The sequence below is a fragment of the Talpa europaea genome (genome assembly GCF_964194135.1).
Source record: "Talpa europaea genome assembly, chromosome: 15".
Lineage (NCBI taxonomy): Eukaryota > Metazoa > Chordata > Mammalia > Eulipotyphla > Talpidae > Talpa > Talpa europaea.
Genome location: NC_140083.1, coordinates 4,287,449 through 4,304,325, shown reverse-complemented (window position 1 = coordinate 4,304,325; position 16,877 = coordinate 4,287,449). Strand labels below are relative to the sequence as shown.

The window sequence follows — 16,877 nt, the reverse complement described above, 5'->3', positions numbered from 1 at the left end:
CGCAGCCCACTGTTCTCTCTGGGCCACACAGCTCAGAGCTCAGTCTTTGTGGAGTTGCTTGTTGCGCTGGTTTTCTTCTCCTTGCCAGTCAGGTTAAGACCATGGAGGACAGGATCCTGCCTCAAGTGAGAGTCTCTGAGCCTGCCCCGTGTATAGTGCCGAGCACAGCATAGTCGCTGGTTGTTCATGGTTATTCTCAGCATTACCTTCTTTAATGTCTATATTATCATTCCCCCAAGTCATTTATTGATGAACTCATGCATTTAGAAATGTGTGAACAACCTTAATAGAAATACTTGATTTAAAAACAGTGTAAAATTATACACTATAGATGAAGAATAAAGGCTTTTTGAGTAAGCGGTAGGTTGTCAGTAAGTTGGGTATTTTCCAAAAGCTGAGCCAGTCAGACTTTTTAATTCTTACTTGACCATAATTGCAGGTCCCCGAGGCCCCTGCTCTGAAATCCTGAGTGTAGTGCTGCGGGTTGGAGGGTGAAGCGCGCTGGCCCGACCACTGCCCCTGCAGCCCCTATTACCGGCCCCACTGCCAAGTGACTCGTAGTTTGTATTGAGGTTGCCAGAGGAAAGCCTTCCTTTCTGCAGCCCTTTCTGATAAAGAATTGACAAATGCTCCTGAATGAGGTTGGCAGTTAGTTAGTTGACTGAACTGAATCAATAGTTCCAGCATAGGTGCATGTGGTTTTTCTTTAGCTCTGCTTCAGGCCAAGTTTGCTTTTCTTAGATAACCTTCCCTGACTTACAAAACATAAGAATACATTTAACATCTTCATGGCAGGGTCTTGCTGTCGGTTCAAAAGTTTCCTTCACAACTTCTCCCTGGAATTCTGTGGGTCTCTGCAAGTAGCACATTGCCCTGAGACCCCTGATTCCTCCACCATGGTGTTCCCCGACACAGCACGTGCCCGCAAGAGACCTGCTCCCGGAGCAGACAGGTGGGTGGGTGGAGATGGGTAGAGTCTATACTGCGACCCTGGATCCGCTGTAATAAGTGAAAAGCAGCGTTCTTATTTGAGTAAGGATACCATATAGAGTTAACATGATCCACCTGTCCTGTATGTGTTTATCCCACAAGAGATATTAGAATGTCCTTTGCTCCACCACCATCTTAAATGATGGTGATACAGTGATAAGTAAGACTTAGGCTTGGCCATCAGGATGCTTATGACTAGTACATGCAACATAAACAGGCCTGGTGGGATTATCTGCCAAAAACAGTTACTAACTCAGAGGACAGACCCATCTGACCCGCTGCGACAAAGAAGGAGTCAAGAAGTTCTTCATGGAACGGGTTTCCCACACCTGGACTTGAAGGTTGGGAAGCCGTTGGTCCTGTGAGTGGGAGCTGGTCCAGCACAAAGAGCATGTACGGGGCGTGGGGCGCGTGGAACCGCAGCACTTGGGCAAACTGAAGGCAACATGGTTTTGCGAGGTAAAGCTGAGAGGTGAACAGGTACCAGGCCTCGTAGATCCCCCAGGGGGAGCTGGATTTTATGTGGAAGGTGGATGAAAGAGCTTGCAAAGGCGATGTGGTTTTAAATTAGAATTAAAGGTAACTTTATTGGCAGTGGAGGTGGTGGGGGGTGGGTCTTGAGGGTAAGAAAACCAATTAAAAAAACAATTGGTATAAATTGGGTGATAAATGATGCCAGAACTGAGGTGGTGGCCATAGAAATAGGGAAGAAAGTACATGCTGAAATACTTGGGGGCTAGAGTTGAGAGGAAGTTGCTGATGATGGTCCCAGATTTTTTGAGTGGGATTACAGTGTTCCCGAGTGAGGCGGAAGGAGAACACAGCTTGGGGCAGGGTTATTTTAGTTTCAGACATGCTGAATTTTAGGGACCAGTGGGGCATGAGGTGGAGAAGCCCATTTACATTAGGCCATTATACAGATGACTTTGAAGAGTGTAACAAAAGTCAGCACTAGAGAGAGAAGTGGATTCATCAGCTGCTGGTGGTAGCTACGTCAGGGGAGAAGAAAAGGACATGCGTGAATAACAAGAGAAGAGGAAGGATGAATGTCTGAGGAGCTTACCAGCAGTGAAGTAAGGCGGAGAAAGACTCCGGCAAAGACTGGTAGCAGAAGCAAGGAACTTTTCCCCTCCTGTGGGGCGAAGGGGCTAGACTTGACCTGTGTCAGATTGGACATCAGAACGAGGCTCGATCCTTGAGACCAGGAGCCGAGTTTGGTTCCTTCACCACAACCTGTGCCCTAATCCCCAGGTACAGAAGCAGCAGCTGCCCACACCACCTGTGCCCACGATGGGGATCTGAAAATCCTCAGTACTGACAAGGCCTCGGGCTGCCTGCACACCTGGGGAGACAGGGCACCCAGACAGAGCCAAGAGGCCAGAAACTGTAACCCCAGCACCTCTAACTGCAGTGTCCTTAATCCCAGCACAGCACGGGCGCTCCCAGGTGACAGGAGGGCAGGTCATGCTGGTGTTTAAGTACCAAGGAGGGGGGAATGCAAGACAACCGAGCAACAGCCATCCTAACGACTAGAGTTGATGAGGCAGGAAATGACATTTCCATGATTAATAAGCGAATGGGAGATAAGGACATTAAGGCCACAAATATAGACTTCATTGTTAAGAAGACAGAGAGGAAAGAGGGGAGGGAAGGCACAGAAGCGAGGGGAGTTTTTAAGATTAACGGGTTGTTTTTAGGAACATGCAGGTGCGAACATTTTTATGAAATTTCCAAAGAGTTGAACTGAGGGAGAAGTGACGTCACACTGCTTCTCAGATTGGGAACAGCAGTGACGCGTGTTGGTGGCTAAATAGCCTTTCTGCCCCGGGCGGAGCCACCTCCACCTGTGCGCCTCAGCCTTTGGACGCTCTTTGTATTACTTCCTTAAAAGGCCCCTTCTTTCCCACGTGGGCTGGGTGCCCCACTTACAGGGTTCTCTGGGACCCCCTGATCTACTGCGGGGCTCCTGGCCTCTGCTCGCTTCCTGGGAAGACCCTCCCAGCCGCCTCACATCTGCTGCTTCACTTAAGATGCCTCTTCCGGACGTCTTGCTTGAAGTTAGGCCAGTTGCCAGTGAGGTAGTCAGGGTTTCCACTGTTGTCTGTGACTCAGTTAAACGTTTATAGTATTTTCTTAATTGTCTGTATCCTAAGACTTGCTGGCAGCAAACTGGTAAGAGTGCCGAGTCCCGGGCAGAGCAGGTTGGGGAGAGGGGAGGGCAGAGACACAGTCAGGGGCCTAGCCCCACACCACTTGGACTTTTAAAAATGAGAATTATAGGAAACATGCTCAATAATCAGGTTTGAATATCAAACTTGATGATATTCTTAAGTAAATACAGTCAATTGAGTATGTGCTGCCTTCAGCTTACCATGTTTCCCAGGGAAGACTGAGTTCTGAGTCTATCCTGTGAGCTGAGTTGGGTGCTGGCTTTGGGGAATCCTTGATGTCCACTTGCAGTTCTGTGGGGCCTCGGGATGCTTAGTCCCAGGGGCTGAAGCTTTACACCCATGTGCATTTCAAGACCTGTCTGGTTACTCAGGAGAGAACAGCAAGTGGGGTCGTGCAGAGGCTGTGCCAGCAGCGCTGAGCCACTAGCTGGTGGGGATCCTGGGTATTCTGAACATTTCAAAATGATGCTTTCAAGGGATCTGCCATTATGCATATCTCAGAAGAAAATGTGCTGGAGATACCTTCTACCAGATCATCACAAAGTTGATTTGAGAATTAAATTTTACATTTCTGCTGAGAACGAGCATCTCTGATGCAGAGCTTCACAGTCCTGCAGAGAAAGTAATGAAGCTGTTCTTTAAAAACTGGTTTCAAGAGTTCTTGGAAGCCTGCCCGGGTTCTGTGCCCGCCTCCCCTGTCTTCAGCTCCCTTCCTCTCACTGGGTGGTGGCAGCCGCCAAGCTGGCCCCTGCACCCTATGCTGAGGAGGGGCATGCTGACCGGCCATACCAAAGGTGCTGTGTGACGTGGGCTGACAAGCAGCCTGGAGAAGTTATGTTTTAGCTGCGACAGGAGTGAAGCAGAACAGAGAACTGAAAATTAACCCATGTTATTATCTAGTCAGTATGTGGTTGACTAAAAAATTACAGAGCTCAGTCCTTTTCTGGCCGCTGAGGTCATACTTAGCCATATAGTTCGCGTCTACTGTGAGGCCCAGTCCCATCCTGGAGAGGCAGCCCCTCCAGCCTCGAGGGAGGATGCGCTCCCAGGCTGGCATCAGGATTCAGTTCTGCTGGGCCCCTGGACTCCTCCTGAGGCCATCTTCAGAGACGCGCAAGACATAGAGCTTCCCATTCCCCAGGAGCTCCAGCTGGTGAAAAAGACAGACCTGGAGGCAAGCAGGGGCAAGGGAGTCCCGGAGAAGGAGCACTGGTCCAGGGAGGTGCCAGGGAGGCAGCTGGCATCTGAGGCAGGTCACAGAAGAGGAAGGGAATTGGGCAGGGGCCCGTGTAGATATTCCTGGGTGCAATGAGCCAGGAGACCAGGCGCAGGCCATACCAATCAGGTGTGAAGTAGTGACGGGGCGAGAGGAATCCAGATTTTTAGCCTAAAGGTAATGGGTAGTGGGCCTCCCCGGTGGCGCAGCGGTTGAGCGCTGGGTTGCGAAACTGCCCGCGGCCTCTGCAGCACCAGTTCGATCCCTGGCTGCTCCCCGGCCACCGGAGGAGGGTCCCACATGGCGCGCAGACCTCTCCTGCCGCCCGCTGCTCCCCTCAGCAGTGTACTTCGGTCCTTCTGCCTGCTCTGCTCCCTGCTCTGGCTCTGGTGAATTCTCTCACCCTCCCGCGCTTCTGACTGTACCCAATGCTTGTATAAATAAATAAAATAAATCTTTAAAAAAAAAAGGTAATGGGTAGTGACTGACTGACTTCAGGCAGTGATATAATCAAAGGTCAGTTTTGCTTCTTAGAAAAATACTAGATGTGTATAGTGGGAGGTAGAAATGGTAACGAAAATACCACTGGTGTCCATCACGGCATCACCTCATGTGAGATTTATTTATTCAAGCACTTTAAAAATCCTCTAAAGCAGAGGTGATGACAGATAAGAGGGTGGCAAGGTGCTTTCGAGACTAACTGAAGCAGCACCTTGAACACCAGGACGCAGTGTGGGACCAACACAGTCACGTTCAGCGGTAGCCTCGGGGCGTGGAACGTGCCTGCTTGGACAGAGCCCATAACGTGATTGTGTAACGAAGAGGCCCACTTCCAAATAGTGACGGGCTTTCTCAGTCTCTCCTGGGCTGTCTGGCATTGTTTACACCACTTTCACACACACAGAAAGCAAGCTATCCTTGGCGTTTATTCCTGCCATTGTGAAATGGAGGGACTGGCCTAGTGTTACTAAATGTTGACTATAAATATCTGTGATTTCAAATATGTTCACATATATATATCTATATATACGTCTCTTTGTGTATAACTACAGATAGATAGATAGATGATCCCATGAATCAATCACTGTGAAATAAATCTTTATGCCATTTGTTAGTAACTTACTGTGATCCAATTTGATTTTGACCAGGCCATTCCAGCCATTCTTTGGGAATGGATTAGGGAGAAGCAAAAGTAGGCCCAGGGAGACCAGCTAAGAGGCTTCCTTCAGCAAGAAATGGAGATGGCTATGAGAATGAAGAATTATGGGTGGATCTAATGGTGATGAAAAATTATGGGTGAATCCATATCATGAAAGCAGAAAGGACAGTTGCTGATGGACTATGAGAGGACTGGGTGGACTGAGAAATCCAGGATGAATCTGAGGCTCTAACCCAAGCACCTGGGTGGAGTGTGGTGCCCTTGATAGAGGCTGTGGAGGCAGGAGACTCAGGCACGGGCAGGGGACGAAGAGCGCTTTTGGGGACATGTTGACTCTGAAGCAATGGTGAGACGCCCTTATGTCTATGTCAAATAGAGAAGATGAAAATTTGGTAGCTTTCTGGTAGAACAAATAAGATAAATAATACAGGTTCAATGCAAGTCTTCTTGTTTCTTCAGAAAGTATTTTAGTCCTCACCCTTAATAACCCCTTACCTTGACTGAGCATGTGCCTGGCGTCCTGCCCTGTACTGAGTGTCTTACACATATTTACCTGAACTTACAACAAAGAAAGATGCTGTTACTGTTCCCACATTGAATGAGGAAGCTGAGGCTGGGGAGGCCAGGCCACAGGCCACGGATCAGTGGCTGGTGGATGGAGAGGCCTGGGTATGTGCTGGGCTGCCTGAGTCATGTCCTGTGGCCCTTGCTGCAAACGTGCGGCTCACTGTGATTTTCCTCTCTTTCCAGGGTTTTGGTTTTTTGCACTGAATGTAACCTAGACTCACCTTCACGGGCTGGTGTTGCCCCTGGGATACTGTCAAAGGTAAGTTTTTAAAGTGGTATCCATTGTGTGTTGGGAATGATATAGGAGAATCTTCATCTTGAACGAAGGAAAATACACTCCAACGTCACTGCTGCTTTCCACGTTCTCGTCAGTGGGTGTTGAACGTGGCCGTCACAGCAGGGCCTCACATCCCTGTTGTCGTGGGTCCCTTGTTTTCGGGTTGACACTGACACTGGGTGCCTCGTCCCATCTTGCTGGGATTGGTTCTTGGCATTTTGCAATTCCACAGTTTTGCGTGAGTGTATTCCCAGCGTCCCCGCCCCAGGCCCTCACGCTGGTTTGCGGCACATTACCAGGGTCAGCTCTTACAGCTGCTGGGACTCCTGGTTGCTGCACAGCCCTCCTGCCAGCCCTTCCAGAACCCTGATTCTTCTCAGTACTGCTGGCTGCTTTTTCTGTGAATTTCCCTCCATAAGCCTCACCAGACCTAGTTCTTTTCTTGCTTTGTGCCTGTTTGCGTAGGGCCTGCAAGAGGGGGCAAGATCACCACTACCTACCTACTCTTCCTTCGCGTGTTTCCTGTTTTCCCCACATCCCAGACTCTCGGCAGGATTTCCTAGTTGTCTGTGTTCTGGGCAGTCAGCAGCAGTGACAGAGCTTTCATTATTTCACACCAGAGCTAGTGGTTGTATCTGCCTCTTCTGCTGGTCTGGACATTCTTGGAGGAGTGGAAGTGTTTCTCTGTTTCCTGGCTGCTCCGGTGCTCTCCACGCATTGAGGTTTACACCTCAACACGCCTCCTCCTGACTAGTTTATGGATGAAGAGAACAATGATTAGAAAGTGGAATCATTTTGGCCTCCCCGGTGGCGCAGCAGTTGAGCGCTGGGTTGCGAAGCTGCCCGCGGCCTCTGCGGTGCTGGTTCGATCCCCGGCTGCTCCTCGGCCACCGGAGGAGGGTCCCTCATGGCGCGCAGACCTCTCCTGCCGCCCGCTGCTCCCCTCAGCAGTGTACTTCGGTCCTTCTGCCTGCTCTGCTCCCCGCTCTGGCTCTCGTGGATTCTCTCACCCTCCCGCGCTTCTGACTGTACCCAGTGCTTGTATAAATCTTAAAAATAAATAAATAAAATCTTTTAAAAAAAGAAAAGAAAGAAAGAAAGTGGAATCACTTGCCTAAGATTACACAGGTAATAAATGACAAAGAATCATAATTCTGCTCCCTTAAAGTCAAAGCTCACTGCACACCCCCCCCCCGCACCACCCCCCACATCATCCTCACATCATCTGTCCTGTGTCGGGACCCAGTAAGTTTTTATTAAATTGCGATATGTTGCAATTTCAACAAAAAGAACTAAATTGATTAATTCGGTCATTTTTGCATAGAAATGTATCGAATACCTATCACATATCAGGTATGACCCGACAGGAACAGCGCAGAATAGATGCCCCCAGGGGAAAAGGGAGAGAAGGAGCCAGGCTGTGGAAGCCCAGTGCCGCCCCCAGACTCACTGATCAGACAAATCAGGTCAGCCCTGAGCAGCAGCCTGAGTCAGGGAGGGCGATGAAGTGTCGGGGAGTGTTAGACAAACTGACACGGCCCGGCGTGGAAGGAAGTGGGAAAATCTCCTTCCCTTAACACCCACCAGCATTTGTCTCTCTCAAGCAGTCTAGGTTGCTAGGGTGTGTCTGCCCCTTCCTGACATGGATTGTCTCTGCATGCCTGTTCCCCTTTGGTCAACAGAACAGATTTTTTTCCCAGAAGATTCTAAAAATTATATGAATTCCAAGGCTAAAGAGCGTCATTTCAGGGCCTCCCGGGTGGCGCAGCGGTTGAGCGCTGGGTTGCAAGGCTCCCCGCGGCCTCTGCAGTGCCGGTTCAATCCCCAGCTGCTTCCCGGCCACCAGAGGAGGGTCCCACATGGCGCGCAGACCTCTCCTGCCGCCCGCTGCTCCCCTCAGCAGTGCACTTCGGTCCTTCTGCCTGCTCTGCTCCCCGCTCTGGCTCTGGTGAATTCCCTCACCCTCCCGCGCTTCTGACTGTACCCAGTGCTTGTATAAACAAACAAACAAACAAATAAATAAATAAATAAAAATACATGCCTCTTTAAAAAAAAAGCGTCATTTCAGCAGTGCCCTCACAGCCATCACACTCAGCGAGTGAGCCTCCCTCCAGCCCAAAGACAGTTCTTCCCATGGGTTATGTTCCCAAAACGTGACTTCCTAGCACTGAACCCCAGAACTTAGCAGATGTACTGGTATCTGAGGGAGCGAGAAGGTGGGTGGGGGGGTGGCTCTTGGCCTTACCAAGCCTCACCAAGATGCCAGTTCCTCTTCTATCTAATTTGGAAGAATCTTCCAGCAAGAAGTTAAACTTGGAATTCACCTTTACCATGTCAACCAGTACACACTGTCTTCTCTTTTAAAGATCGGTATTTGAAACATCACTTGCTTTTTTGTAAAACTGAGTGATGTGTAGTGGTGGTAGCCCCAGTAACCAGGCTGACTCTGTAGGTTTCCTCCTTACCTCCCTCCCTTCTGTGAAGTAGGGTCTTCATTTCCATCCCCCCTTTGAATTGCCCATGTAAGCCTAGCGCAAACAGTTCAGACCTAAGACTTCACTGGTTTTGTATTGCATGTGCTATTTGAAGTTCAGCTGCCTTGCAGCTTACATGCAGCAAATAATTGTTCCACTAACTAACGTCTGGAAGGCTGTGTGAAGAAAGATTCTTTTCCCTAAAGTCCAGTCTCTACCTCAGCCAGGCCTACTTAGGAAAGACTGTGCCGGCATAATTCAAGGTCGGGCAGCAGCCTCTGTGCTGTGAAGCCACCCAAGCCACTAGAGCCCTGTTCTCGTGCTGAGGCCAGTACACCGGCACCTGCTTGCTAGGCCAGAGTGACCAGTAGGTGCTGAGGCCACCTGCACAGGGACATTTACATAAGCTTTTGGGGCCGCTCTGGTGGCCTAAGGGTTAAGTCTCAGCACTGTCACTGTGAGAGCCTTAGTTCGATCCCCAGCCAGGTTGCTGACCCACATGGTGCAGCAGACCTCTCCTGTCTCCCCGCTGCTCCCCTCAGCAGTATATTTCAGTAGATCCACCTGTTCTTTGCCCCACTCTGTCTCTGGTGAATCCTCTCACCCCTAGTACCTCTGGCCTATACCCAGTTCTTGTGTGCATAAATAAATTTAAAAAGGAAAACCTTTAATAATTAAAAAAAATACATAAACTCTTGGTGCCATCACCACCACCTCAGTGACTGACTGACTTCCTTTGGGACCAGCACAGCCCCAAGCCTTTCCTATGGAAACAGCCACTTACTTGAAGATAAAGTTGCCATTATCACCATCATCCCTAAGTGCAAAGTGCAGTGTGGCCTCAGGTTTATAAACTTCTAGTCCTGCCTCAGCACACAACTGTTCAGGCTTAGGTGGCCTAATGTATGTCTCTGTAAGCTCAGAACACTGCCTCTCGATGAAAAGGCCAAGGGCAAAGCCCTGGCCCTAGCAGAAGCCTTAGAAATTCCATGTGTATTTGTGTCTCCCAAATCATATATGTTGTGTAGCCATCAGTCTTGTCTTATGTGTCAGATGTCAGGGTCCTTGAGAGACCCAATAAACAGCACTCTTTCCCCTTGGCTGAGTTCAGTTGAGAACTAGGATAAGAGAGTAGGGCATTTGGGAAGCCAAAATGTCATCTCTATTCCTAATAGGTGTGGCTCACACCTACGGAAAGTGAGCTTTTTAACAGGAGCCAGAACTCAACAAAGTTAACTGGTCCCAGGTAACGGAGAGGGACGTGCATTTGTGGGTGTAGGAGCAGAGGAGAACATTTGCCCCCTGGGGCAGCTGGCTTCCAAAAGGAAGAGGGAGGGGGCTGAGTTTTTTGTTTCTGTTTCTAAACTCACCTTCAGAAAAGACCTGTACTTTGCCTGGAGTGGAGTGTGTGGGGGTGACAGGAGGAGCCATGCCTCAGGAGAGGAGAGCAGCTTTCCTCACTCCAGCACAATCAGACAGGCCTGGCACGGCGCTTGCTGGGCAGCTGTGTCTGATGCATCATCTGTGAGATGTAGTCCTGTTGCAGCAAAGTAGAAGGAGAACGAAAAGATATCTACGAAGCAATTTGCATACCAATCCTTTCTAGATAGGTTACTGAGTTTTTCTAGTGCTTCTAACTTAATTTTCATAGAAAGAGCAATTCTGCTTTTGCACATCTGTCATAAGCAGGTGAGAGGCAAAACCAGCTAGAGGCAAAACCCATGAGAGGCAAAACCCATGCCACGTGCTGTGGGCATCAGCCATTTGTTTTCTAGAAGCAATGGGCAAGGTCTGTTCACCTGGAGTGAATGAATGAGGCTCATTCAGAGAGCTTCCGCAGTACCAGACTCACATTTCACATAAGCAGGTATTAGTTTCCCAGCATCCACATTAGAGCAGCACAGGAGATACTTCGATGCCCCCTGCCCATCTAGAAGTGAGGAAACTGCTTCCTTGGCCTCGGCTCTGGTGGCGCATTATTGAGCTGCCTGGACCATCACAGCTCAGCACCCCCCGGCTGTCCATTCAGGAGCACATTCCTCTGCACGGAGAAGATAACTGTCAAGCATCTTTGTAGATTTCTCATCTTGGTTTCATTTCTTGATAAATTGTTCTTTAACCAAATGTCCAGTAGATTTCCTATTTTGTAGCTATGAACCTTTTAAAGTATTTGAAAGGCTTTGAAATACGTTGCCTGCATTATAATGGAGATCTGTTTTGTGTCAGTTTTAAAATTATTCCTCAGTAAGTACATAGTTATTTAATATTTAATTCATTAATGTGAATGTTGCATAAACTTTCATTAGCTTTTTTTTGGAACACTTAAAAACTTGAACAAACATTTTATTGACTTTATTCTTATAAGAAAAATTACTACTTTTTATTGTCTTGTCCTGTGAATAGCCTATTGTCATATAAAAATGAATGAACTGACATTTAGTTTCTTTAAAAAGTAATGAAGGGCCTCCCCGGTGGCACAGCGGTTGAGCACTGGTTTGCGAAGCTGCCCGCAGCCTCTGCCCCGCAGCCGGTTCGATCCCCGGCTGCTTCCCGGCCACCGGAGGAGGGTCCCACATGGCGCACAGACCTCTCCTGCTGCCTGCTGCTCCCCTCAGCAGTGTACTTCGGTCCTTCTGCCTGCTCTGCTCCCTGCTCTGGCTCTGGTGAATTCTCTTACCCTCCCATGCTTCTGACTGTACCCAGTGCTTGTATAAATAAATAAAAATAAATCTTTAAAAATATATATAAAAAAATAAAAAGTAATGAACCTTAACTTCAGTTATAAAATACCAAGAATGTTGAACATAAATTATAAACCCAAGAAGCCCTGCCAGCTGCAGTGGCCTGGCCTGGTCCCGGTCCCCAGGCCCCGACTCTGCAGCTGGCCCTCTGCCTGCACAGGTGGGTATCTCCCTAGGGGCCCGTGTCTGGGCTGTGGGACTTGCTGAGGGTTTTCACTCTCACCTTTGCCAGAAGTCAAATAAAAAAAAGGAAAAATCTAGAGCTGTTTGCTTTACCAATGTCTTTTAAACCTTTCCCAACTATCCTTCCCTAGGCTAGGGAAAATTGCCTACCACTCCCCCCCCTTGCCTGTGGTGTGTGTGTATACTCCTGTGTATACCTGTGTGTGTATATACCTGTACACACACGCAGTTACTTAAGGTCATTGCTTCACAGTATCCAGGATTTGGGTGACAGAATTTCAATCTAAAAAACAATTGTTTACACTGACTTCCTCATATATTGCTTCCTTCTTATCTCTTCCAGGCAGTATTTGTGTGTTCCTGCAGCGTTTTGCACAGTCTGTACCCATGCAAACCAATGAGGGAGAAGTTTCGGAAGAAAGCAGTTCCAAGGTCAGTGAATTGCTGAGTGCAAGCAACTTGAGTAGGAATTTAACAACAAGGTGATGGGCAAGCAGAGTGGGTGTTTTATTTTAGGTGAATTTCAAAATTAGATTGGTTGACCCAGTAAGGTGGTTATCACTAGACTAAAGCTGGACGAAGACCACAAAAAGCTCCTAGAACGCAAAGCCAAATCTCGCCAAGTAGGAAAGGAAAAGGGCAAATACAAGGAAGAAACAATTGAGAAGATGCAGGAATAAAATAGTCTCATATACAACTTTTGTTAAAAACTGCTAAAATGAAAAAAAAAATTAGATTGGTTGAAATGAGAGCATCCTCTAAGATTGGGAAGATTTTTTTCTTCTTGTTACTATGCATTTTGGGGGGTGCTACATGACAAATTGAAAACCAGTTATACTGAACTCATAGAGAACTTTATGATTCATTTTTAGAATACTAGCACTTGATATTTTCACGTTTTTATTATGCAAGTTACATATCTTTATTCTGAAAAATAAAATACTTCAGAAGTGATTAAGGTAAGAAGTAAAAGCCTGTCCCTGATTCCTACTGCACAGGGCCTTCACTGATCATTTTTTAGACATTGTTCTGTAACCCCTTTTTTTTTTTTTTTTTTTTTGGTGGGACCCTCACCAGTGGCCGGGGATCAAACCGGCGCTGCAGAGGCTGCTGGTAGCCTCGCAACCCAGCGCGAGGCCGCTGCGCCACCAGGGGAGGCCCTGTTACCCATTTTTAATGATCATTTGTTTGGTGTTTTAAGCTAAAGCTTGAAGGAATATTACCATTCAAACCCTGTGTATAATAGTTATCTGTGTGTTTGGATCTCTTTAGATCTCGCTCCTTGTCCTGAATCTCCTTGTGGGACCTTCAGTATCACCTTCCCATCCCTCTTTCCCTGTTAGCCTCTGGTGCTTCTTCCCACTGTGCCCTGAGCAGCTGCTGGCACATCACCTGCTGCCTGGGCTCTGGAGGGGCACCAGAGCTGTGGGCACTGTCTGGGAGGGCTCGTGCCTTCACCAGAGCAGGAGAGAAGGTGCAAGAACATTATGTTAAGTAGATGAAGCCTGGCACTGAAATCACATGTTCTGTGATCCCCTTTAATGAACAATGCAGAGTAGGTCAGTCCACAGACACAGCACAGACCCCTGCAGAAGCAGAGGAGGAGTGACTGTGACGTGGGGAGGGGCTTCCACGTGAGATGGTGACAGGGATTTGACACTTGTACAACATTCTGAATATATCAAGTGACTCTGAACGGGTTCACCTTAAAATGCTTCATTTTATGTTACATGAATTTCCATCAGTAAATTACTTTAAAAAACAAAACAGCAGAAACGTGACATCAAGTCCCCATCAGCCCTCGCTGCCATGGGTGTGAGAACTCCCTGATTTAAGAGCCACTGCCCTGCTCCCTCCCAGGGGCCAGGTACTGAGAGGAGCTTGTGCCCTGAGGTACATTTCAAGAGAAAGGTGTCCTAGGTGCTGTGGCAGGGACAGCTGAGGAGGTTGGCAATTAAGAAAAGGCTTCTAGATCTCCTTTTATTAAGATCCAGTTCTTGAAAAGGGACACATGAAAGTTACAATTTTTTGGGTACATTTTACCTGAAAAAACTATAATGCGCATAGTCAGATAGGACTGGAATGGCTGGACTCCAAGAACCAGAATGGCTGGTTGGGGGCCTGGGAGTTCCTTAGTTTTACTTTGCATACGTTTGAAATCTTCCATACCAATAAGATTTTTTAAAAGAGAGTTTATCCCTGGTGTTCAAATGTGTCATTTGTTTCTTCTTCTTCTTCTTCTTCTTTTTTTTTTTTTTTTTTTGAAGTTAGATCTTAAAAGGGCAGGTTTATCAGAGAAAGAAGAGAGGTCCCTGCATTGTCACGGGTGGTTAGGAGAGTTCCAGCAGCATTTCTTTAGAGTAGCAGGGTTAGACACTGACTTTTATGGATTAGAGAAATGAAACCCTAAAAAAGGGAAAGTTGTGGTTAAGGCATACCCGCCAGTGTAAGGAAACGTGCAGTAAATGGAGGAGAGAAGGCCGTAGCTCAAGTGAATGGCTTCTTTCATAAGAGGCCCATGTGGTGTTTGAGAAAAGGGGGAAGAAACGAGGAGGATGTGCATGGACAGATCTTCAGGGCTGAAGGCACCAGGGGGCTGGAGCCGTCCCCCGGGCCTCAGTGCTGCCAGGGCCAAGGCCTTCTCTCCTCACTGCTGTCTGGTGGTGGAGCAGTTCGGCACAGGAATGAAAGAAAATGAGGTTCAGCTTTTCTTCATATTGCCTCTGAAAGTGAAGTTATTTGGACAGGTTAGAGTACATGAGGAAAAACTTGAAATGATGGGCGAGGTAGATTTCTTGGGAAGGGGAATAATATAGAATTGCAGTTGGAGAGACGATGCTCAGAAGAGTTGATAAATAAGTGCAAGGGTCAATAAGATTTTTTTTAAGTTTTTATTTTTACTATTTTTGCGTAGAACTTGGGTGCAGGCCAGAGGGGAGGGGTGGTGAGAGGATTCACCACAGAGTGGGGAGCAGAACACGCAGATGTACTGAAAACACTGCTGAGGGGAGCAGCGGGCGAGACAGGAGAGGTCTGCTGTGCCATGTAGGTTGCTCCCTGGCCAGTGGCCAGGGATGAACTCGAACTCCTGCTGCAGTGGACTGGTGATAGCTTGATAGGGCTGTCTTTAACCCCCGAGCCACCAGGGAGGCCCCCAATAAGGTTTATAAAACCACCTTGTAAGTGTTGTGGGAGTGGAAGTCAAGGGTGCCCATAGCCAGGCAAGCTGTTCAAGGAAGGCTCTTTGGAGAGTGAACTTTGGTGTTCTCCTTGAAGAAATGTTCTTTGAAACTGCAGTGTCTTCTATTGCTTTTTCTTAGGTGTTTGTTCAGTTTGGTTTAGAGAAAGGCTGGGTTTAGAAGGTTTAGTTTCTCTGCTAGAGAGAGAAAAAGTAGAAGACTTCCAAAGGATTGCTGTACATTAATTCATTAATTAAACACAAGTGTTTTTCCGCACTCAATTTTATTCTTCCTTTTCTCCCTCCTCCTCTGCCTTCTCACTCGCCCCTGCAATCTCTCGCTGAGCATGGGCCATGCAGGTGCTGACACCCAGACTGACTGAACTGTGCCTTTCTTTGCTTTGATTCTTGGAACTCCAGGCATTTTAAGTAGAAACAAGAAAAAGAATGTTAAATTTCCCATTAATTTAGAACTAGCTTTTTCCCCTGAATGGTTACTCGAATGCAATTCTGTGCGACCTAATCCCTCTCTTGAGGGTTGCTGTTGTCGTGAAAGCTTCTCTTGTAAATACTGCAGTAAGAAAAGTTGACAGTTATTGGTAATGTACAACTTCAGGAACCCCTGCATAGATCCTTTGGAGGCACAGCGACACTTCCTTATATTTTCCCAAGAACCAATTCAGGGCTTTTTTGATGTCTCTGCTGTGTCTGTGAGAGAGGAAATGGACTAGAACAAATGTAGGTTCCCGCACATCTGTGTTGTTGTGATGTCATTTCAAAAGTTGAATATGAATGTTGCCTTCTGGAAAAGGTCTTTGGTGACACATCAGGAAGTCCAAAGCTGAGGGTGTGTGCTGATTCTCTTAGTGAAACTCTTGCACCTCCTCACTTTGGTGTTTGTGTTTATTTTGACATATTGACCTGAAAACAGGCACTGGGTGTCTGTCCTGGGCAGCCTGGCCTCACTGACCAGGTGTCTTCAGTGCCCGCTCCTGTAGGTGCAAGTGTCCATGGCCAGGAAGGGTCAAGTTCTAGCTTGGATTTACCGGTACCTCCGTGACCATGGCTGCTTATTTCTGTTGACCCTTCTCTCTTACTCTTTCTAATTGAGATATGATACAAAATAATACACCTTAACAGTCATTCAGTTATTTATTTAATTCAGCAAGAACCTAGGAGTGATATGCAAAGTCACATCAAGCTTGATCTCTGTACATTGGGGATTTTCAGTCTAGTGGAAAGAGATGACCATACAGTGAGAGGTGATTGTGGTGTCAACTGTGTGCTTTAGGAGCTAGAGAAAGCTGTGCATTCTCTCTGGAAGGAAGCTCCACAATGGAGGGGGTAACACTTCAGCCTTGGGGGGAACCTAAGGAGACGTGGCAACTACTTTTGTTGGTTGGATGGTGAGTGGGCAGGTGGGCGTGTGGGGGCACCATAGCAGAAGGAACCATTTGTAGCACACACAGATAGTTAAGTGCACTAGGCGGCGCTGGTGAAGATTTGGGGCATCTGAAGCCACACCAAAACATTGTGGTTTCAAGCCACTGTCACAATCTCCTGGACAAGCATTCCATGTAACTCTGCAGGCACTTCATTTGGAAACCTGACAGACAAACCTGTCTTGGCCCAGCAGTCAAGGTCAGCATCAGCAGTGAGGAGTCACATTCATTGTGTGTCCCCTTGAAATGAGATAAAGGGGGATTTTGCCGCAGCGGTCACCTTCCCCAAACCCATTACCTTAATCTAATCATAAGAAAAACATCAAGCAAATCCCAGTAGAGAAGCAGCCTACAAAATACCTGACCAGCACCTCTAACAGTGTCAAGGAAAATGAGAAATGTCTGAGGAACTGTCACAGCCAAAGGAAGCTGTGGACACATGGCAGCTGAATGTCATGTGATGGCCTGGTGAGGGCCTG

The 16,877-nt window shown here is 47.6% G+C and overlaps 1 protein-coding gene across 1 annotated transcript in view; it reads left to right on the top strand.

Moving 5' to 3' along the window:
- Nucleotides 1-16,877, top strand: part of TNRC6B (trinucleotide repeat containing adaptor 6B) — a gene marked incomplete at its 3' end in the record, with an annotated part of 210,335 nt that overhangs the window by 54,074 nt on the left and 139,384 nt on the right. Inside the window, exons 2-3 of the mRNA XM_084254515.1 lie at nt 6,287-6,362; nt 12,122-12,210. Of these exons, the coding sequence (XP_084110641.1) occupies nt 12,166-12,210 (45 nt within the window). The 5' untranslated portion in view covers nt 6,287-6,362; nt 12,122-12,165. The remainder of the gene's footprint in view (nt 1-6,286; nt 6,363-12,121; nt 12,211-16,877) is intronic.